This window comes from Saccopteryx bilineata, chromosome 5, assembly GCF_036850765.1.
Source record: "Saccopteryx bilineata isolate mSacBil1 chromosome 5, mSacBil1_pri_phased_curated, whole genome shotgun sequence".
Taxonomy (NCBI): domain Eukaryota; kingdom Metazoa; phylum Chordata; class Mammalia; order Chiroptera; family Emballonuridae; genus Saccopteryx; species Saccopteryx bilineata.
Genome location: NC_089494.1, coordinates 99275768 through 99298989, shown reverse-complemented (window position 1 = coordinate 99298989; position 23222 = coordinate 99275768). Strand labels below are relative to the sequence as shown.

General features: G+C 37.1%; 1 protein-coding gene across 1 annotated transcript in view; it reads right to left on the bottom strand.

The window, feature by feature from the left end:
- LRP1B (LDL receptor related protein 1B) overlaps positions 1 to 23222 on the bottom strand; it is a 2131860-nt gene that overhangs the window by 305018 nt on the left and 1803620 nt on the right. The window contains exons 44-45 of the mRNA XM_066281034.1: positions 5283 to 5475; positions 4087 to 4212 (exon numbers count right to left, since the gene is read on the bottom strand). Of these exons, the coding sequence (XP_066137131.1) occupies positions 4087 to 4212; positions 5283 to 5475 (319 nt within the window). The remainder of the gene's footprint in view (positions 1 to 4086; positions 4213 to 5282; positions 5476 to 23222) is intronic.

Genomic DNA, 23222 nt, shown 5'->3' with positions numbered 1-23222 from the left:
AATAAGGAGGATGGTTTATGACATTTCTTTATAAAAAAATCAAAAAGCACACATTTTTGGTTGCTTTTCTTTCCTTCTCTTTGCAAATTTTTTGAAAGTTGCCTGACTTTATTTTTCTTCTAGGCCTATTTGTGTATTTTTAAAATTATTTAGTGACTGTACATGATATAAAGACAGGGGGCTTAAATGTAGATAACATATTTATGCATCTCAGTTAGCAGTCTGTCTTAAAAATACAGTTTTAAAAAGAGCCATCGAAATGCCCTCTGTACATACTGAGTGTTTTTGTGTTTTCTTATTGGACTCTATTGTATATTTTCTTCAGTACATAAAATTTTTTTCAGTACTTAGAGTTTTCATTTTTGAATGCATGATTTGATTAATCTCATTTAACTCTCACCTCCAACTGGTCTTCCTACCCAAATAACTTCAGAAGAAAACACTGTAGCAGCTTCTATCATTCAGAACTACTAAAGTTGTTAAAATTATCCCCACCAGCCACTTGCTCTACCCATGATGATACCAGGGAGCAGACATTCTCTTCCTGTCCCATATGACCAGTACCTGCTCCTTGAAATGCACAGAATTCTGTGGGAAGAGCTGGACAATGACAACATACAAAGCCTTGTGTCAGATGTCTATGGGCTCCAAATGTCTATGCAGAAGGTGACCAAGGCTATATCATCCTACTTCTTAATCTTAAGAGTTTTATTAGAAATTAAAAGACAGAATTTTTATGTGCTTTTTCCAATTTGAAAGCATGTGCCAACAGCCACAAAGTAAAAAAAACCTTTCTACAGCTAGTGTTCATGCTTGCAGTGCCAGTATGTGATGCCTGTTTTAGAGAGAGCTCTCTTAGAAAAAAATAGACTCATTTCTTTATTCTTAAAAATAGATTGAATAGTCAACTTTTGAAATTCATTTTTTTATTTTTTTTATATTAAGCGGATGGGAGGCAGAGAGACAAACTCCTGCATGTGCCCCAACTGGGATCCACCCAGTATGCCTACTAGGGGGCGATGCTCTGCCCATCTGGGTCCATTGCTCCATTGCTCCATTGCTCAGCAACCAAGACATTTATTTCTTTTAGTGCCTGAGGCAGAGGCCATGGGGGCCATCCTCAGTGCTCAGAGCCAACTCACTCAAACCAATCGAACCATGGCTGTGGGGGGAGGAAGACAGACAGAGAGAGGAAGAGAAAAGGGAGGGGTGGAGAAGCAGATGAGAACTTCTTCTGTGTGCCCTGACCAGGAATCAAACCCAGGACATCCACATGACACCTGATGCTCTACCACTGAGCCAACGGGCCAGGCCTCAATTATTTTATTGTATTGTGTGTTGCTTGCTTTCTCATACTCACTCCATCACTTGTTGAGTAATTTTCCAGTGAAACCCAGTCATACTAATTATATTGTGCGTTATTAGAATTCATTTATCTCTATTACAGGAAACGTAGCTTAATTTTACAATTTTCTGTCAATTTCTTTTAAAGCTCAATTTTAGGAATATTCAATTAAACAGTCACTAACACTCCGAAGTTCACAAAATTTTTATTTATTATTTTATATAGAATTTAACTCATTGAAACAGAATATCTATCTATCTAACTACCTATCTATGACTTCTTATTGAACTTTTTAAATAATAATGCCTTTCAAAAATGGTTTCTTTTTCTTTTTTCTTGGTGCAGTCTAAACTTCACCGATCAGTAAAGTCGAAAATCATTTTACAGAAAGTAGCATGAATTAAAAATCTAATTTAACTTTAAAGGAACAAGTGTTAAGAAGAATGTCAACATTGCTATATGCAATCATCTTAGATCATAAACTGAACAAAATTCAGCCACTTACTGAGAGTCTATTGAAATTCCCAGCCTGTTTAAGTCTATAATATTTTAAATATACCATATTTAATATCTCATTTCCAATGAAAATTAAGTTATGATAGAAAATGCCATATTTTACTTTTATAATAATTATGCCTTTGAAGAGAAAAGAAACAAAAATTATTCCCAATAAATGTTTTAATTATGCAAAAACAAACACTGTATGAGCACAACTTATGCTTAGGTATGTTCACTTAATGAAACAATATTGAATATTTCTCCATCTTTCTGGAAACAAAAATGTGATTCTGTGTCTTCTAATTCTTTGGCCAGGCAATTACTTTAATTATATTTGCTATTCATGTTTTTGCTCTGAGAGTTGATAAGGTTAGCAATGTTGTGTAAAAGAGAATTGCCTAATCTTTTTGTCAAGTGTTATGACAACAAATGTTTTTCCCTCCTTTGCCCTCAGATAAGGGTTAATAAACAGCCTTTTACTCCTTTAATACAGATATTAGCATTCATGAACCACCCTGGCTCAACATTCACATGAGTATATAGACATGGCAGAATCATCCTCATTTCTCAAAGATGAATTTGAAAAGAAATAGCCAAGAATTACTTTCCAATCACTCTGCTGGATGACAGAATTTCAATATGAATGCACAATGGGTGTCGGATGCTTTTATAAAAGTTTATTGGTTCTGAGGAATCCACCATCACTAGAGTTTCGTGAGAATACAATTGTGTCTCTTAAATTATGGTTTACTATCTGATTCATTCCCTCTCTTCAACAGAGAAAAACAGGTGGCTTACTAGAAACAGATGTATCTAATCCATTTTGCAACAAGGACAAGCATCCACTGTATACAAATAAGCCTTGCTGTTTTGAACAAAGGCATTACTTGACTACTGGCCTGTAATGACCTGTAAAAGGCACATGAGTGATTCTACTGCATGGCTAACACTCCAGGCTTACAGATGGCTTCAGATCCAGACCATTACAGCTGAAACCACAAAGGCAAACTGAAAGAGAGTTTAAGTGATTGCCTAACCAATTCAGAGAAGTGATAGTTGATGAAGAAATATGGAGATTTGTGGTCCAAATTATTGAAATTGGCTGTCTTCATTTAAAGTTCCCTGACCAATTGCATCATTTCCTCGTTTGCTTTGGCACAGTTTTAAATAAAACTTGTTTACTTCTTTTGCTAAGAGGTGTCTTTTTTATGGGTTGTATTACCAATTACCAATTTGCAAAGTGAGAATTTAAGTTTGAGTTCTTGAATTAGGTGCAGTAACTTTCAATGTAAACAAATGATGTCAAAATACTTGTATTAAAGAGTAGGTAGAAGATGATACTCTTGACAAAAACCAAAAGAAGATTGAAAATGAAGATGAAAAACACTTATACCCTCTGATATTTATTTTTGTAATGTAGATACATCCAGCTCTGCTGAATTTCTAAGATGAAAAGATATGAGATGAGGATATAAATGAAGAGAGAAAATTTTCAAATATTGACACATCCTGAGTGTGAGTTCACCAATTTCAAGTAAGATGCTTTTTTCTCATTTTTCTTATACACAGAATGTCTTAATGTTAAAGAAAATTTAACCTTTTCTTTTTTTTTTTATGTTTCTGGCTAATTTTTTTGTGCCATACTGGAACACTTGAACCCTTATTTATTTTAGAAACAGTTTTTGCAACTTAGTTTTTAGTAAGTGTGTACTGTAATGGTCCTAATTAAAAATTTTAATGCCTCTGGTAGTTATAAACATCACAGAAGCTGCAATGTTACATTCTTAAATAATGTTTGGAAATGATTACAGAGAAGCTGCACCAGCCCTTCTCTCATTTTTATATACTGTGACAGACTGTGAGTGGTTTTACTACAAGGCTATGATACCAGCCTGTATACTTGTTTATTTCAGCTTTAACTAAGGTTGCTATTGACTAAATTTTCAGTCATAATAAGTTATCAGGTGGACATTGTGTATAGGTATTTTGCTAACTAGCCCAATATCTTCTAGTCCACAAACAATTATACAATTTGTCATTGTTTTGGATAACATTATCTATCACATGTTGCTATAACAAAGAAAAATGGTGAATTCAGTTTTTTCTAGAATAGAGAAATAAGGCAACTGGGTCTTTAATATTGAAGGACAGTAAAATTTCATGAATCTAGTAAAACAATGTCAATGTCCATGTGTGCTATTTTGAGCAGTATGTCATGTCACATTTGGACTCTCTTTACTTACTCACACATCTGTTGTCATCTAGCAATATCCGATCTCCTCTGCAGGAACAATTCACTCTCCCATGAGGAGTTAAAAGGCATAGATCATGGCAACCTCCGTTCAATAAAGCACATGGAGAAAGTTCACCTGCAATGCGGAAGCTGTATTGGTAACATGTGATATTGAATTCTTATTCCTTGTTAGACTTAAATTACCATAGTTCCCCATGTATAAGACGCACTTTTTTCAAAAAAGTTGGCGTCTACAAACCGGGTGTGTCTTATACAGTGGTTGAAGTTTTTTTACTTGCATTTCCTGCTTTTCTGTGTTTGTTTTTGTGCTCATTGTTGAAGACAGTGATTCGTCATCAGACACACATGAGGACAAGCTAATGGGAGTTTTGACAGTGATGAGGAGTTGTATGAATTTTATGATAAATAAAACTTGAGTTCAATATATTTATGTAATACATATTTTTTCAAATTTCGGACCCCAAAATTAACATGCATCTTGTACATGGGAGCATCTTACACATGAGGAAATACAGGTAACAGTTTAACTGTTAGACTGCTGCAATCTCTAAAAAAAAATCTCATAAACAGAATGATTTAGGACTTTTGAAAATTTAAACATCTCAAATATAAGAGCACACAATCTACACATTTATCAAGGATGCTGTAGCATGAAATACACTAATGTCAATAGAAACTACACAGCTACTACAAAAAGCAAATTTGTGGGTATTTCAGTGACTTAAAAAGACTGTTTATCACAAGGTATTATTTTCAGAGAAGCAAGTTAGTTTGAATGTTCAAAGATATGAAGAATGAGTGAATGGAATAGAATTCCAGAAACAAATAATTGAAACTGAATTGTTCCTTTGTTGGTAAATTAAGAACCACAGAAGTTTTACCTTAAATATTTTAGGTAATTTCAATATACTGAAATGTCAAATCTTGAACAATACCCCAGAAATTTTAATAAAACAAAATCAAACTAAGTATTACTTAGTTTGCATAGAGACAAACTGGTAGACATTTCTGTTGGACACAAGCTAGAAGGCAGGAATCTTGTGCGGTATAACCATGAGCACCTCTAGCTTTATTAGTGCCAGTGGAATAATAACTGTGATATGGTGGTGAGAAAAGCAACATATAGAGGAATTTATAAGAGATTATGAAATTAAGAAATAAATGTGGGTTTCTATTATGACTTACAGCTATTGGTGTCATTGGCAACAGCAATGATTCCCATAGGTTGATGTGGAATATCAGAACGAAGAATTTTTGTATCTCCTCCTGTGTACTTATTGGAACGCAAGATAGCTTTTCTTCCCCAGTCTGACCAGAAGATATAATCGTCATAAACGGCCAAACTGAGAAAAGTCCCTGGCCCCGATTTGACAATCACCTGAAATACATTTTAAAAAATATATTTTAAGATTACAATAAAGGTATTTCTAAATCCACATCTATTTTAGCTACAAGAAATAAGGGATTAAAATTAGTTTGATTTAATTAGTTGAAGTCATCAAACAAAAATGCATTTTTCTAAATGTACTGTCATAATATTCTTTATATTTGATTTAAAATGTATTAATAACCCTCATCTTTTCCAATGTGCTTACTTAATATTTTTACTATATTTTATGCAAGAAGAGATGAACAAAGAATCTCGATTCAATGATCTCAGCTTTCACTTTAAGAAACTAAAATATATATATATTAAACTAAAAATAAAGAAGAAGAGAAAAATATTGATTAGAAGAAAAATCAAGGAAATAAAAACAAAAAAATTTAAGGAAGTCAGTAAAACTTAAAAAGTGGTTATTTGTGAATAATACAGTTGGTAACACTTAATGATGGCATAAGATTTATTCCAGGAAATACAGATTTATTTAGCATTTTAAAAGTCTACCAATTCAATTTACCATTTTTAAACAGGCAAGAAAGAAAAATAAACTTATAAGATTTCAATGAATACAGATAAATTTTTGATAATATGTAATATCTATTCCTAGTAAAAACTCAGAATAGAAATAAAACTAGAAACAAGAGAGAAATAATCATTCTTCCTACTTTTCTGAACATTGTCTCAGAGTTTCAAGCCAGTATAATAAGAAAACAAAAATAAATGCATCTAGGTTGGGGAAAATGTCAAATTATGTTTATTCGCAGGTGATACATCCTCTGCATAAAAAATCTAATGAAATCTCCCCCCAAAAGCTACTTGAACTAATAAATTTAGTAAGGTTTCAGGACACAAAGATCACTACAAGAATTCTTATAGAGTAGTAATAAAGAATTGAATATTAAAAAGTTGTACAAAAACATCAACAAACATGAAATACCCAATAATACATATGAAGAATTATTTACAAGAATCTGAAAATTATAAAATATTGTTAAGAAATATTAAGAAAAACAAATAGAGTTATTTTCATTTATTGTTTGGAATATTCAATATTGTTAAGATATTATCTCTTTGCAAATTGATAAATTATATCTAATTTGATTAAAATTTCTGCAGATATTTTTCTAGAAATTGAAAAGCTTAAGCCAAATTTATGTGGGAATACAAAATGCCTAGAATAACAAAAACAATGATACAAAAAAAAGAAGTTGTAAGACCTACTCTACCTTTTTTCAAGACATTATGGATTTTTAACTATTAAGATAATATGGTTTTGGAAATAATAGAAAAAGGCATCAGTAATACAGAAAAGAGAGTTCACAAACAGGCCCAAATGAATATAGATAACTATTTTTTTACAGAAGTGAATAGACTATTCAAACAATTAGGGTAATTTTTTTCAACAAATAGTATTTCAACACCTGAATATACATATGCAAAAAGAACTGCCATCCATATATAAAAGGAACTAAAAATTGATTATATTTCTAAATATAAAACCTAAAACTATAAAACTTCTAAATAAAAACATGGGATAAAATCTTTACAATCTTAGGTCAGAAAGATTCCGTAGCATAATAACTCTTAAAGCATGATCCATTAAAAAGAGTGATAAATGGAGTATAAGCAATATATAAAACTTACTTTTAAAATGCACTGGTAAGACAATAAAAAGATAAGCTGCAAACTGTGGGAAAAAAAATTGCCATGCCTTTTTGATTACTATAACTTTGCAGTATATTTTTTATATCATAGATGAATCTAGAGGGTATTCTGATAAGTGAAATAAGTCAGAAATGGCAAATATCATATGATCTCATTTATTTGTAGAACTTAAAAAACAAAATAGAGCCCTGGCCGGTTTGCTTAGCGGTAGAGCGTCGGCCTAGCGTGCGGAGGACCCGGGTTCGATTCCCGGCCAGGGCACACAGGAGAAGTGCCCATTTGCTTCTCCACCCCTCCGCCGCGCCTTCCTCTCTGTCTCTCTCTTCCCCTCCCGCAGCCAAGGCTCTATTGGAACAAAGATGGCCCGGGCGCTGGGGATGGCTCTGTGGCCTCTGCCTCAGGCGCTAGAGTGGCTCTGGTTGCAACATGGCGATGCCCAGGATGGGCAGAGCGTCGCCCCTGGTGGGCGTGCCGGGTGGATCCCGGTCGGGCGCATGCGGGAGTCTGTCTGACTGTCTCTCCCTGTTTCCAGCTTCAGAAAAAAAAAAAAAAAAAAAAAAACCCCACAAAATAAATGAACAAACAAGACAGAAACAAACTCATACATACAAAGAATAATGTGATAGTTGGCTGATGCAAGGGTGCTTGGGGATGTGTAAAATGGTAAAAGAGATTAAGAAGTACAAATTGCCAATTATAAATATAGGCACAAGGATATAACCTATAGAATAGGGAATATAATCAATAATATTATAATTACTATATGGTATAGATGTGTACTAAACTTTTTAGGGTGATCATTTTGTAAGGTATATGTGTCCAATCACTATGTTGTGCACCTGAAACTACTATAATACTGTATATCAATTGTAATTCATAAATAATTTAAATAAATAAATACATTTTAATGTAAAATTTCAATAATTTAATTAAATTCTGTTACTAAAAAGAAAAAAATAGAACTGCCATAAGATTCAGCAATTATATGTCTGGAAATATATCCAAAGAAAATGAAAACACTCAAAAAAAACCCTGCACACCCACATTCCTAGGCAGTATATATTCTAGCCATTATATGATAATATATAATACATATAAATATTGTTCAGCCAGAAAAAATGACATGCTACCATTTGGGACAACATAAATGAAGCTTGAAGGCATTATGCTAAGTGAGATTAGACACAAAAAGACAAGTATTATATAATCCCTTTTACATGTGGAATTTAAAACAAACCAACAAAATAAACAATCTAAATAGAAAAAGAGATCAGAATCAGTTATCAGAGACAGGGTGTATGGGAAGGAGGGACTGTACAGTGATCAAAGATACAAAATTCTAGAGGGGGTTTTGGGATGGTGACAGAGGAGGCAGACTGTAATGGTGGTAGCCAAGGTCAGGCAGGTCCACATTGGATTCAGGCAGACAACAGAGAAACTGCAGAGCCAAAAAAGCATTAGGGCCATTCCATTCAATAAAGTCTCACAATAGTGGACAAGCACACAGGCAGAGGAAACCACCTCCAAGGCACAGAAACAGCAAGAACGCCCCTCACAGTGGCGGGCAGGCAATCCTCCATCCACAATCCCCCATCTCGCTCGAGGGTAAGCACTCACAGCCTTATATAGGTCATACATACGTGGCGCTGCCACACACTCAGGTACCAATCAGACAAAGTGCTTGCAGCCAGTTACCCTGTGAGCAAGCTTAACACAGCTGCCCCACATTCCACCCCTTTAGGGTTGCTTGCTTCACAATCTACGTGACAACAGAGACTACAGCAACAGCAGAAGTTACACAATATTTACAAAGGTGTCCTTCACAATGTCTCCCTGAGCACTTTGCCCAAGGTGCAATTTTGAGGCCCTTCTATAGCCACCTACTCCATGGTATGTGGGAGGGCTTGTATATTCCAGGGCGGTGTCCATGAAAACCATAAAGTGTCCCTAGTGCACCTCTGCAACTGGATGAGAACCAGTGCAGGAGGGCCTCCACTGGTGCCCCGGGCCCCCTCCCATCTGGGTCTCTCATAGTACTCTCCATGAGCGATGTGTCCATCCATTAAGGGGGCTGATGTCCCCCTCTGGTCGCAGTCCATGTTAGACAGCCCAGCTCTCTGTGCTAATCACCAAGGTAAAGGTCCATTGCAGGCAACTAGCCATACAGCTCTTTATTAACAGACCTCAGCACCTTTCTATACTGTGCTGTTCATTGCCACAAGCCCCATCCAACCCCTCAGGAAACTCACAGGGCCTGGAGGGGTCAAACACATTCAAGGCCTGTGTCACCCTAACAGTTCTCTTAGCTGCTGCTGTAAAAAAAAAAAAAAAAAAAAAAAAAAAAAAAAAAAAAAAGCCCCTATTACCTTCTAATGCCAACACTTGCTGCACATTAGAAGGGGACCGATAGATTGCCAATTTCACATGGGGCCTCTGGCCTTCACCCATTTCTGTTGGATGGGTCCCTCGCCCTTCCCCCTGTTCAAACTGGGACAACGGGCCTTGGTGATCCAGTAACCTGAATGCCATCCATTTTCCTAGCAGATGACAGGGCCTCCCGCTTCCCCCACTTTTTCAGCGGCTAGAACCTCTGTTCTGATTCAGGCCGTCACCAAAGCTCCAACAAGACTTTAAAAGGCTTGCCATCTAATTTCTCTCTATCTGCCCTGGCCACAATAAAATCTACCCACGTCTGTGTTCATGTAACTTTCACAGGTCCGTTTCTCCTATTAGTCAGGGTGGGGCAGCACGGCCTTACAGTCCATCTCTGTTTCAGACAGTATGATGCCATCCACCCTTATGCCCAAAACCTTCGTAACCAGGCTGCCAGCATCTCCGAGGGTTTCTGCCTAAATTATGCCTCCAACTCCATTAGCTCTGCCTGGGCCTAGGGCCAGACCACAGAGTGCTCTGCTCTCTGTGGAGGAGGCTGTGGTTGCCCCTGAGGGACTCTTTGCTGCTGGGATTTTACCTTCTTGGTGACCACTGGCAGGGCTCTGAGTATGTAGACAGCAGTTGCAGCCTAAGTGTCCTCCGCAGGAGAGGAGGAGTTGGAAATGCTTGCTCCCATCAACTCAGAGCCACTCTGTTGGCAGGAATGTAGGTCCGTCTTCCACGCCTGCTTCAGCTCCTGTGGCTGCCAGCTCTTGGCCTGAAGCTGACTCTTGAGCTTCTGAACCTGCAGTTGGTTTTTCAATAGCTGTTGCTGCCAACATTCAGCTTCTAAGGCAAACTGCAACTTGTAAACCTGCAATTCCTTTTCCACAGACTGCTCCAGTTCCAAGTGCCATTGGGACTCAGCCTGTACCTCACACTGCAACTCTCAAACCCAGTTGGTCTCCCTCTCCAGTGCTGGCTCCAATTCACACCGTCATTGGTGTTCAGTATGCAGCTCTGTTCAGTATGCAGTGCTGGCTCCAATTCACACTGTCATAGGTGTTCAGTATGAACACCTGGAGCTTTCCACCTCGCTCTGCTTCTTGTACAGAGCTCTTGCAGGATTGTAAAAAAACACCCTGCCCATGTTTCCTACCAGGAGAGCCACCGGGAATAGCCACTCCTCTATCCCACCGCTCAAGGATGTTGGTGACTCCATACCAATCTGCTCCAAACCCTGCCCACTACATCAGATGTAATGCCAGTGGCCAAGGCCAGGCAGATCCACATTAGATTTGGGCAGACCATAGAGAAACTGCAGAGCTGAAAAGCATTGGGCCATAAGTCTCACAATGGTGGACAAGCACACAGGCAAGGAGAAACCTCTTCTCTGGCACACAAACAGCAAGAATGGCCCCCCACAGTGGCGGGCAGGCAATCTGCCACCCACAATCCCCCATCTCTCTTGAGTGCAATCACACATAGCCTTATGTAGGCCATACACACATGGTGCTGTCACACACTCATGTACCTACTAGGCAAAGTGCTTGTAGCTGGTAACCCCCTGAGCAAGCCTAACACAGACAGCTGCCCCACACAGACATTCTGGTTACCACCTCCAGGGACCAAATGAGTTGTGGCTAAATTTGAGAACGGTCATCTTTGGGAACCAACTTAGAGCTGAAAGGGGAGGAGTCTGTGGCTGGGGAGTCACAGGGAAAGCTGCAACAGACTATTTGGAGGGGCCCTAGGCCAGGACCGCCAGCTTGAAGCACTGGAGACTAGAAGAGGTACCCACAAAATTTGGTGGTGAAAAGATGTGAGGTTTCTGTCTCCAAGAGGGAGGCTAGGTATCTCAGAGGTACAGACCCCCTCTTGAAGGGCCAACAAGAAGGATCTCATTCACAGCCACTTGCCCTGGGCTCTGGAATAGGGAAGGGTGGGAGGACTGAAGTTATATGGAAGAATGTGAGGTTGGTGGCCTTGCGGGTGTTGTGGGGGAACGGCTGCCTGGGCCCCTGTGCTGAGTCAATCTTCAGTACTGCAGTAGCCATCTCTCTTGGGTGGAGCAGTCCCCTCTGTGTGGCAGCAGCCTCAGGGAAAGCAACTGCCCCAATCTTGGGAATCTCTCTTGCCCCAATTTATGGAGACTGGGCCCTGCTGAGAAGTAAGCAGCCATGGCCAGAAAGCAGTGGGCAGGACAGTGACTCTGTTGTCTGGCTTTGAGGCCAGAGCTTTACTCCACACTTTCCTGAGAATATGACTGGTGCTTCCACATTATGGGAGATTCAATAGATACTGTCTGCACTGAGGGCAGGCAAATATCTGGGTTTTAGAGGCCATACCCAGTGAACTCTTGGTGGCCACAACCTACTCAAGTCCGTGAAAAAAACTTGGGATGAAATAACATCTGGGGTGCTGGGGTGAAACCCACATCCTTCATCCTTCTTAATCCCTGAATTACCTAACCCTCAAGATTTTACCAGTGATATTCTCAGGGTCCAAGCCCAACAAGCAACCAGCAGACAGAGGCAGCAGGAGGCAGTCCTAAGGAACCATAGATATTTAGCTGAATTGCCCCCAGACTCAGTGCAGGTAAAAGCCAGCCTAGATGTATAGCTTGATCCTTCTGTGGTAGGCAGTTAGACAGGTGAGCAGGGCAAGGACTAGAGGCCAGGCTCAGAAGGGCACCAGGGCAGAAAGCCCTGACTGCCTAGAAATGGACAAAACTTGTAAAACAAGGACCTCACCCCCAGGGTGACTTTTCCTCAGTTAGCTGTGCAAAAAGTTTAGACCCTCTGATTTCATATCATTAGTCGTGGAATTCAGACCCTCTCCAACTTTGCCTCCCCAGGCATATCACAAGTCATGTTGTTTGTGACCTTCTTAAAGGAGAAACAAAAAAGAAAGCCAGAAAATAACACTTAAGTATTAACCCCTAGAGATAACATCTAGACCTAAGTATTGTTTTAGCTCCAGTCCCAGAACAGACAAAGAAACAACATAGCAGACCTCAGGAGCAGTTGCATTGACTAATGACCGACTGCTCTAGACAGACCAATCAGTGGAGAACATGACCCCAAAAGAACACACCTGGAAACCTAATGATTATTCTATTAAGATCCTCCACTAGGACTGCCCCTATAATCCCTACCTTTCAAATCCCTTAGGACAGAAGTCCCTTGCACTTTTCTTTCAGGTAATATGCCCATGCCTTTCCCTCCCCCCTCCTTCTTCTCCTCATCTTCCCCCCAGGTGCTGTTCCTTGACCCTCTCTCTCGTCTAAGCTCTAAGGGAGCCCACAAGACTTGCAACCTGGGGAACTGTGGGCAGTGGCAGCTTGTCCCAGGCTAACTCTCTGAATCTTTCTCCAAGGTCCTTTTTCTTCTTTCTTCCTGTACACTATATAAATTCATCCTTTACTTGCTGCATTTTATCTCTTGATTGAATTATTTCTCTCAAGAAGAAAATAATTGAAGTCTTCACTAGGCCCAGCAGAGGCAGCCACATACTCTGGTTTGCTGGTAGCTCCAATAAGATTGCTAAGGGTTAGTCACGGGCAGGGTTCTACACTGGTCTGCACTGGGTTCTCCCCTGCCTGGCCCAGGGCTGGCACATCCAGTGGCTGGCTGTGCAGAACATTGGAGCAGGACCCAAGTACCATTGATGACAGTATATCTGAAGAGAATGCTCTCGAACACAAAGCCCTATGAGGTGAGTTCTAATTTTTGTGATCAATGCCTGTACAATGGCTTATGTGCATTGGATGCGGTAGAGCTTAATAGTAGGCTGGCCCCAGTCCCGGATATCCTGCCTTGCTTAGATATCCCCCTTGGATGTCCACAGTGGGAAGGGAGAGAGCTTGGAGCATAGACATTCAAGATGTGGGTTCTTTGAAGTATATTGTTGGAACTGGTTGAGGGGCTTAGCCACCTTCTGGGGGATCACAGTCAGTCCCAGTGGAGGACTCTCTCAATCTTCCTTCCTGTGATCAGGGGCTACTCAGATGGCAGAACTTTCACAGAGGGGACTGTTGGCCCCACCCAATCTAAACCACATGACCAAGGTTGACCCTTACAGCCAGCCAGCCTGAAGGGTTAACTCCTCCCATGAAAGAGCCAACAGCATTGAAGACTCACATTCAACAGGAAGATAAATATAACACTCAAGAACATTCTTAAAGCAAGAAGCTAAAGTGGCATAGAATTTAATACCACTGAGTCCACTTCCCTCATAAAGATGCTACAACAATTTTGAAAGTCAGAGCATACTAGTTAACACAGAAACAAAATGGGCAGACAAAGAAATATGACCCAAATGAATTAACAAGAGAAATCCCCCCCCAAAAAAATTAAATGGAATGAATGTAACCAAATGATTAGATGCAGAGTTTAAAATAATGGTTATTAGGATTTAAGGAGCTTAGAGTAAGAAAGGATGGTCACAATAAGAACTTAGTAAGCATTAAAAAGGATATTGAAACCATAAAAGGAAGCAGTCAGAAATGGCAAATACAATATCTGAAATGAAGACTTCACTACAAGAATCAACAGCAGCTTAGATAAGGCAGAGGATCAAATCAGCAAGTTAGAGAACAAGAAAAATGTAAGCACTGAAACAGCAGCAAAAAGAAAAGAGGCTTAAAAAAGCTGAGGAAACTCTGACCTCTGTGACAATACAAAGAGAAACAACATTCACATCATAAGGATTCCTGAAGGAGAAGAGACCAAACAAAGGATAAGAATTTGAAGAAATCATAGCTGAAAACTTTTCTAATCTGATGAAGGAAAAAGTCACAGAAGTTCAAGAAGCACGGAAAGTCCCATTAAAGAGGAAACCAAGAAGGTCTATGCCAAGACACATCATAATTAAAATGCCAAAGTTAAGAGACAAAGAAAGAATACTAAAAGCTGCAAGAGAAAAGCTGTTAATTACCTACAAAGGAGCCCCCATAAGGATGAAATACAACTTCTCAACAGAAACACTTCACTTCAGAAGGGATTGGCAAGAAATATTCCAAATGATGCAAAACAAGAACCTACAACCAAGATTCCTCTATCTAGCAAAGCTGTCATTTAAAAGTGAATGAGAAATAATGAGCTTCCTAGACCAAAAAAAAAAAAAAAAAAAGCTCAAGGAGTTTATTAGCATCAAACCAGTCCTGCTAGAAATGTTAAAGAGCCTGCTATAAGAAGAGAAAGAAAAAAGAAAAAATAATTATTAGTTTCAAGAATAAAATGGTAATAAATCAGTTTATATGACTAATTACCTTAACTGTAAATGGATTAAATTCTCCAATGAAGAGACAAAGGTTGTGTGGACAAGAAAACATGACCAACATATATGCTGACTACAAAAAATTATGTGGAACCAAAAAAGAACCCAAACAGCCTCAGCAATATCAACAATATTGAAAAAAAAAAAAAAGAACAATGTGGGAGATAGCACATTTCCTGACATTAAACTACTACAAAGCCATTGTAATCAAAACAGCCTGGTACTGGCATAATAATAGGCATACAGATAAATAGAACAGAACAGAGAACCCAGAAATAAACCCACAGCTCTATGGATAACTGATATTTGACAAAGGAGATAAGAGCATACAATGAAGTAAAGACAATCTCTTTGATAAATAGTTTTGGGAAAATTGAATAGATATATACACACACACACACAAAAATAAAACTAGACCACCAACTTACACCATTCACAAAAATAAACTCAGAATTATATAATGTAAGGTGCAAAATCATAAAAACCCTAAAAGACAACATTGAAAGTAGATTCTCCAACATCTCTTGAAGAAATATTTTGCCAATATATCTCCTCAGGCAAGTGAAATAAAGGAAAAAGTAAACAAACTATTTCGAACTGTAGTAGACTATATCAAACTAAAAAGTTTTGCATAGCAAAAGACACCATTAACAAAATAAAAAGACAACTTAGTCAATGGGAGAACATATTTGCCAATATGTCTAGTAAGGGGTTAATAACCTAAATTTATAAATGTAAGGTCGGTGGATAATGGGGGATGGTCACACGGGGAACCCAGACCTGGGAATTTTGGCTAGGACTGCCCACAACCAAGCGCGCCAAAAGAAACTTCCCAGGAGCCCTTTGGAAAAAAGCAACCATCTGCCAGCCAGTGAGATTTCACCATGTCATATTAGCTCGACCACCCTAGGAACCCTTTAAATATCCCTCACGTGGTTTAATCCTTGCAACTTGCCTAGCCTCTGTCCCCAGAGCTAGGGAACCTTGTCAGGCAGGAAGCACTCTGTACTCAATAAAGCCTTTTATTATTCCATACTTTGTGGCTCTGGCCCCTTCCTTCTTTCTCAGAGGGGAAAAATACCTTACAATAAAGAACTTCTAAAACTCAACACCAGGAAGGTAAACAATCCAATTAAAATATGGGCAAAGGACCAGAATAGACACTTCTCCAAACAAGACAAACAGATGTCTAATAGGCATATGAAAGAGTGCTCTACATCACTAATCATTAGAGAAATGGGAATTAAAAACCAAATGAGAGATCACCTCACACCAGCTAGAATGGCTTTCATTAATAAATGAACACACAAGTGCTGGCAAGGGTATGGAGAAAAGGGAACCCTCCTGCACTGCTGGTGGGAATGCAGACTAGTGCAGCCACTGTGGAAAACAGTATGGCACTTCCTCAAAAAATTAAAAATGGAATTGCCTTATGACCCAGCTATCCCACATCTAGGAATATATACTTTGAATTCCAAAACTAATTCAAAAGAAAATATACAACCCTATATTTATTGCAGCATTGTTTACAAAAGCCAAGATCTGAAAACAGCCCAAGTGTCCATCTGAGGACAAGTAGATAAAGAAACGTGGTACATTTACATAGTTAAATACTAAGCAGCGATAAAAAAGGAGGAAATGTTACCTTTTTTGACAGCATGGATAGACCTGGAGATTATTATGCTAAGTCAAATAAACCAGGCAGATAAAGACAAACACTATATGATCTCACTTATTTGTGAAATCTAATGAACACAATACACTGAGGAACAAACTAGGAACAGAGGCAGGGTCACAGGGAACAACTATCAAAAGGAAAGAAGGATGAAGGGATGGGATAAAAGAAGATAAAAGAATTAGGCAAATTATATATACATAACACATATATACAGACAATAGGTAGCAATTCCCAGAGGGAAAGGGGGGGATGGAGGTAAGGGGAGGGGACAAAGGGGGTGAAATAGGGGTGGAAAAAGACTTGCATGGGGTGTGGGGGTCACAATGCAGTATGTAGAGAGTGTTTTATTGAGTGGGACACTTGAAACATGTCAAACAACAAATTAAAAATAAAAAATTTTTAAAAAGTCACAAAATTCCAGTTACAAGGTAAATAAATCAGTACTAGTACAAGTAAAATGAATTAGTACTAATGTACTAGAACACGAGTAGAGCTAACCCTGCAATATGATATATAGAAAAGTTGTTAAGAGAGTTAATTCTTAGAGTTAATACAAAGAAACATTTTTCCTTCCTTTTATTTTATTTTATGTTATTTTTTACTGTGTCTGTATGACAAAATAGAAGTTATGTGAACCTATTGTGATAATCATTTTGGAATATGTATGTAAATCAAACCATCATGCTTTAAAATTATAGAGTGATATGTTATTTTATTACTCAACAAAACTCAAAGGAAATACAAAAACAAAACAAAATAAATAATTACTTCATTTTTATTTAGTATATAAATAATTTTTGCTCTATAGAGCAGTATTTCTCAAACTCTAATATGCATGTAACTTACTCTGAAATTTTGTGAAAATGAAGATTCTGATTCACTAAGTCAGAAGTAGAACCTGAGATGTCTTTCTTTCTTTCTCTTTCTTTCTTTCTTTCTTTCTTTCTTTCTTTCTTTCTTTCTTTCTTTCTTTCTTTCTTTCTTCCTTCCTTCCTTCCTTCCTTCCTTCCTTCCTTCCTTCCTTCCTTCCTTCCTTCCTTCTTTCTCTCTCGCTCTCTCTTTCTTTCTTTCTTATTATTTTTTTATGTATTTATTTATTTATTTAAGTGAAGGAGGGGAGATAGTGAAACAGACTCCCATATGCACTCTGACCAGGATCTACCTGGTAACTCCCATCTGGGGCTGATGCTCTAATCAACCAAGCTATCCTCAGTGCCTAAGACTGATGCTCGGACCAGTAGAGCCACTGGCTATGTGAAGGAAGAGAGAGAGAAGGGGCAGAGGGATGGAAAAAGAAGCAGATTGTCATTTTTTTATGTGTGTTTTGACCAGGAATTGATCCAGGAATGTCCACCAACACTCTATCTACTGAGTGAACAGGCCATGGTTGAAATTTTTTCATTTCTAATAAACTTCCAGGTCTTGCCAATATTGCTCATTTGAAAATTTGACTTTGAAGAGCAAGAATTATGACTTATTAAAGAGCATAGAAAAAAATAATCTTATCACACAAATACAAATACTCATCATTTTAGATTAAGACTATGCATTTTATTTTTCTTTTAAAATTGAAATCATAGTATATATTTTGTATTCACTTAAAAGTAAGATGATGGGACTTTTGGTGCCAGCCAAAATGGGATTAAACTCACTACAAACTATCTCTCCTACTAATTACTACTCCTGATTGTAATGCTGTTGGAACAAGAGGAGAAAAATAGTAAAAAGAAGTTGAGTAGCAGCAAGTATAAGAGTAGATGGGGACAAAATAAGTATTATTTTTACTGTCACTGATTTATTTTCCCACTACATTGCACTTGGTCCCACCTGATAATTGAATAGGTTACAGTGAGTGTGCACTTGGCTGCATACTCTCAAAAAATAAAGTTTCAATGCCCTTTATACTCTCCATTAATTTTTCGAATTTATACAGATTATGGAGAGCTGGTGGCTGTCCTGGATTAGCTCTCCAAACCAAGACTACAGAGTTGCAAAACATCCCCATAGTTTCAGTATGCTTCTGAGCTGTGCGGTTTTTGTAGTCCAGTCGTTGACTTCCCTACCGCTCACACAGATATGGGGGTAAAACAACATTAAACTCAGACTACCATTATGCATTAGACTTTCATAGGATATAATAGGTTCAATTATGATTTGAACTTACCCCCAAGACATCTCATTTCACTGGTTAAAGTTTCACATAAAATAGAAAAGTGAGATTCACTAACTTATACTTTCTCATCTTTATGTTAAAATATTGTTTATCATAAGTTTACAAATACTGCACCTTGAAAGCCTAATCAACATCTTTATTCACAGTGCAGAAAGCTCTGTCACCATAAATTACACTCTATTGAATTATATGGTAATGCACCATTATGGCATAATTTTGAGGTAATTTTACCTTGAACCCATAAATACTTACCTGTGTCAAAATAGTAATTTAAATTTATTTAGAAAATTCATTTCTTGACACAGTCACTTAATCTCATATGTGTTCTCATAGACAATTAAATTCGTGATTCCACTGAGACTTGAAATTATGTGTTGAGAAGTCACTAATCATATGCCTTTTCCATCTTGGAATTTCACAGATGGCTTATTGGTGGAAGTGCTGGAACTCATCAAGGACCACAAAAATATTTAGTTTTATAAGCCAAACAATGTATTTCCAACACCCACATGTTAAATGTAAAACCAAACAATTTAAAAGTCAAGCTAACAGGAGGCTTCTCAAACACCCCAGTTAATTGCCTTACTGAAGAGATTATAAATGATCATTATGAAAAATGACAACTTGGCCCCTGCCATTGCTAGCTATGACAAAATGTTACAGATTGCAAAGACATGACTGCAGTTGCTCTAGCCTTGGAGAAAATGGTTATATGGTATATAACTTAAAACTGAGAAATATTTAAGAATAGAAAGCTGTCTTTAACTTGCATGAGTTTGTAGATCAAATATAAAATGTCTCAATGTCGTTTGTATCCAGAATAATTTGCCTAATGTGTGAGATGAGTCGACAGCCTTTTTTAGAAAGACAACCCCTTCAGAGAGGAAGAAAATAATTACTTTGATTTTACACTCTATCTTTCTGATCTCTCAACTGATGAACCTTAACCAAGAGTCAGAGGACAAAGGAGTCAGTTGAGCCCACAAGTAAGCCTCCTATCGCCCGCAGCACTAGAACAGTAGCTGATCGATTTATATTGTCTATGGCTATTCCACCCCGAACCTGCACACTCTCATCTGATCTTGGAAGCTAAGCAGGGCTGGGCCTGGTTACTACTTGGAAGGGAGGATTTACATTGAGCAGTTGTAAGAGTTAATCTGGAAATCAAAGCTTTTGCTTGTTGTATAGTTGAGGAAACGGGTGTTTATTTTGTTCTGAATGTTCTCATGATTGATAGCTAAAACACACACACAAAAAAAAAAAACCTCAAACTTTATTTGATTTCCTAAATATCACTTTAAGGAAATGACAAAATCTTTATTACTGAAAGTAACAACCAAAATATTCACTTAATCATTTTTATTTATTTATATTATTATGTAATATATAAAATATAATATATAATTTATAATATTATATTATAGCTATATTATGCCTATTAAATTTCATATACACGGCCATAGGTTATTTAAAATCACTTTAATAAATATAGAAATAGCTATAAAATGGAGATTTAATGGTCGCAAGGTGAGTTATTAAAAGTATTTTAATATTTATCAATATATGGTAATGTATTCCTAAAACTCTTCTTTTTTAACCAAATTAAATAACATAATTCTAAGAAAATAAAAACAGTAAAAACTACTATAGGATCTGGCTGTATAATTATATATAATACTTCTACATACACATTTGTTGTACTATGCATACAGTTATCTTTTCAATCAAGTTCTCTATAGTATAATTTACATTCAAAGTGAGTTCAACCTATTTCTCAACCATCACAATAATTATGCACACCCTCCTCTCCACCTCCAATTCCCAACCTCACATCCTTTTCCTTAGAAAACACTGTCATCAGTCTCTTGAATAAAAAAACATTTTTAAAAATGCTGTTTATTTTTAGAATTGAAAAATGCCTTGTACAGTCATCTGATTGCATCTAATCTTTAAAATTTAGAAACCTGCTTTAGAAATGTGTCCCAATTTAAAATGCATCTTAGTCAATAAAGGTTATTAGATGGAGTAGAAATTCAAAACACATATTTAACAGTAATACAAAATAAACACAGAGTTAAAATAACATTAATTTTACATCCAGATGTGAATGTATCTGTACATCTAATCTTCATCAAAATTCTTCCATATGCTTGAAAAAGGTCTATCGTGCCCTATGTGACCTGGTTCCCGTTTACTGCTGGAATTGCCACCTACTATACTCCTTGCTCACTTGTTCTGTTCTGGCCACCACTGATCCTGATTGTATTTCAAATATACCAAACACACACATATAGTCTTCACACATGCTGTTCTTTATGCCCAAGAGGATCTTCCCCATAGCCAACAAGCTCACCCACACAAGAGTTAGCTCAAATACCACTTTTTCAATGAGTTTTTTCTTGAGTTTCCTACTATAACCTGCCTCCTTCTACTCTGCCACACTCAATTCCTGTATGCTACTCTACTTGGTACTTATAGGTTTACAACCTACAACCCTTGCTACAACATAAGTTCTTTTTTATTATAAAATTAATTTTAATGAGATGACATCGATCTATGAGTACAAAGGTTTCAGGTGAACAACTCTATAGCATTTGAACTGTGGTGTTGTGTGCCCATCACCCAAAGTCAAATCATTTTCTGTCACTGTATATTTGTTCCTCTTTACTCCCCTTCCCCCATCCTCATTCCCCACCCCCAAACATAAGCTTTTTGAGAGTAGGGATCTTTATCTATTTTGTTCCCTGACGAAAGCTAAGCACAGCAGAGCATCTGGCATATATTAGAGACTTAATATTTGTAGAATGAAAGAATGAAGTAGTCATCAGTAAAATGCAGATAAGAACCAGAATAAAACATTATTTCATACATATTCAAATAACAATAAAGGGGAACAAGTGTTGTCAAGGATGTTGAGCAACAGAACCATGATGAAGAGTGGTGAGAATGTGAAATAGTGCGGCCACTTTGGAAAGCAGTCTAATAATTCCTCAAATGGTTAAATACAGTTACTATATAATTCATCAAGTCCATTCTTTGGTATAGAGAAATAAAAATATATGTCTATACTAAAATTTGTACTTGAATGTTCATTGTAGCACTATTCTTAAAGCCAAAAAATAGAAACAGCCCAAATATCCATCAACCAATGACTGGTCAGTGTATAAATAAAATATGATATGTCTATACAATGGAATATTCTCTGAAAATAAAAAGAAATACTGATACATGGTATAACATTAATGAACTCTGAAAAATTATGCAAATGAAAGAAGCTAATCACAAAAAAACATATATTGTATGAGTCTTTTGATAGGAAATATCCAGAACAGAAAAATCTATAGAGACAGCAAGTATATTCATGTTTGCTTAGGAATGAAACTAAGGATTGATGACAAAAGGGTTCAAGGTTTCCTTTCAGTGTAATGAAACATTCTAAAATTGATTGTGATGCCTGACTTGTGGTGGTACAGGGGATAAAGCGTTCACCTGGAATGCTGAGGTTGCCAATTCAAAACCCTGGGCTTGCCTGATCAAGGCACATGTGAAAGTGAAAGTTGATGCTTCCTGCTCCTCCTCCCACTCTTCTCTCTCCAACCCAGTCTAAAATAAATAATTAAAATTTAAAAAAAAATTAAAATTGATTGTGATGATGGTTTCACAACAAGCCATTTTATTGTACACTTTAAGTGGGTGAATTGCATGGTACATAAACTAAATTTTAATAAATATGTTAACAAAAAATAAAGAGAGAGGAAAAAGAGTGGTGAAGACATGAATTGACTGGAGTTCTAAAATCAATACTCATGACCACTTATACCATGCTATTGCCATAAGAAACATGAATAAATATTTAAGGAAAATATTCTTGAGTCAGATTTGTTTAAATATTTAAATAAAAATTATAAAATCTACTGAGTTCTCGTTCTGTTACAATCAGATATTTTCAGACTTGATGAAGATCAATCTGTGGACGAAGGGTGAAGAATGAGAGGCAGATCTCTCAATCATAGCAAAATTGTCTTAATGAAATAAAAAAACAACAGAATCTTCATGAAACCACTAAATGAACTACTTCCAAGTCAGTTGTTAGGAAGCCATCTTATTAACCAACTGCTATTAAAATAATTCAATTGACAAGTTCTTACTCCTGTGATTTTAAGCAGGCATTTCAACTCAGAGGCTATTGGTCTAACAAATTCTCACTCTTGAAAGTATAAGGTCTACTGGAAAGTTCTGTCTGTTTTTGGAATAAAACAAAATACAAATTTTTCTTACCGTCAATAAACTTTATTAAATAATATAATTGCCATTATTATTAATAACTTCTTGCCAGTGTGAGGGCAATTTGTATATCCCATTTTTGAAAAATGTTTTATCTTTTGATGTGAAAAATAGAACCAGTGCTTGTTTGATATCTTCTTCATTTTTGAATATTTTGCCCTTCAAAAAATTTTGTAAGGACAAAAACAAGTGATAGTCGGAAGGTGCTAAGTCCGGGGAATATGGTGAATGCGACAGACATGCTTCTGTAGCATTTCTTCCTTGTTGAAATTCGTAAAAACTACAGTGGCA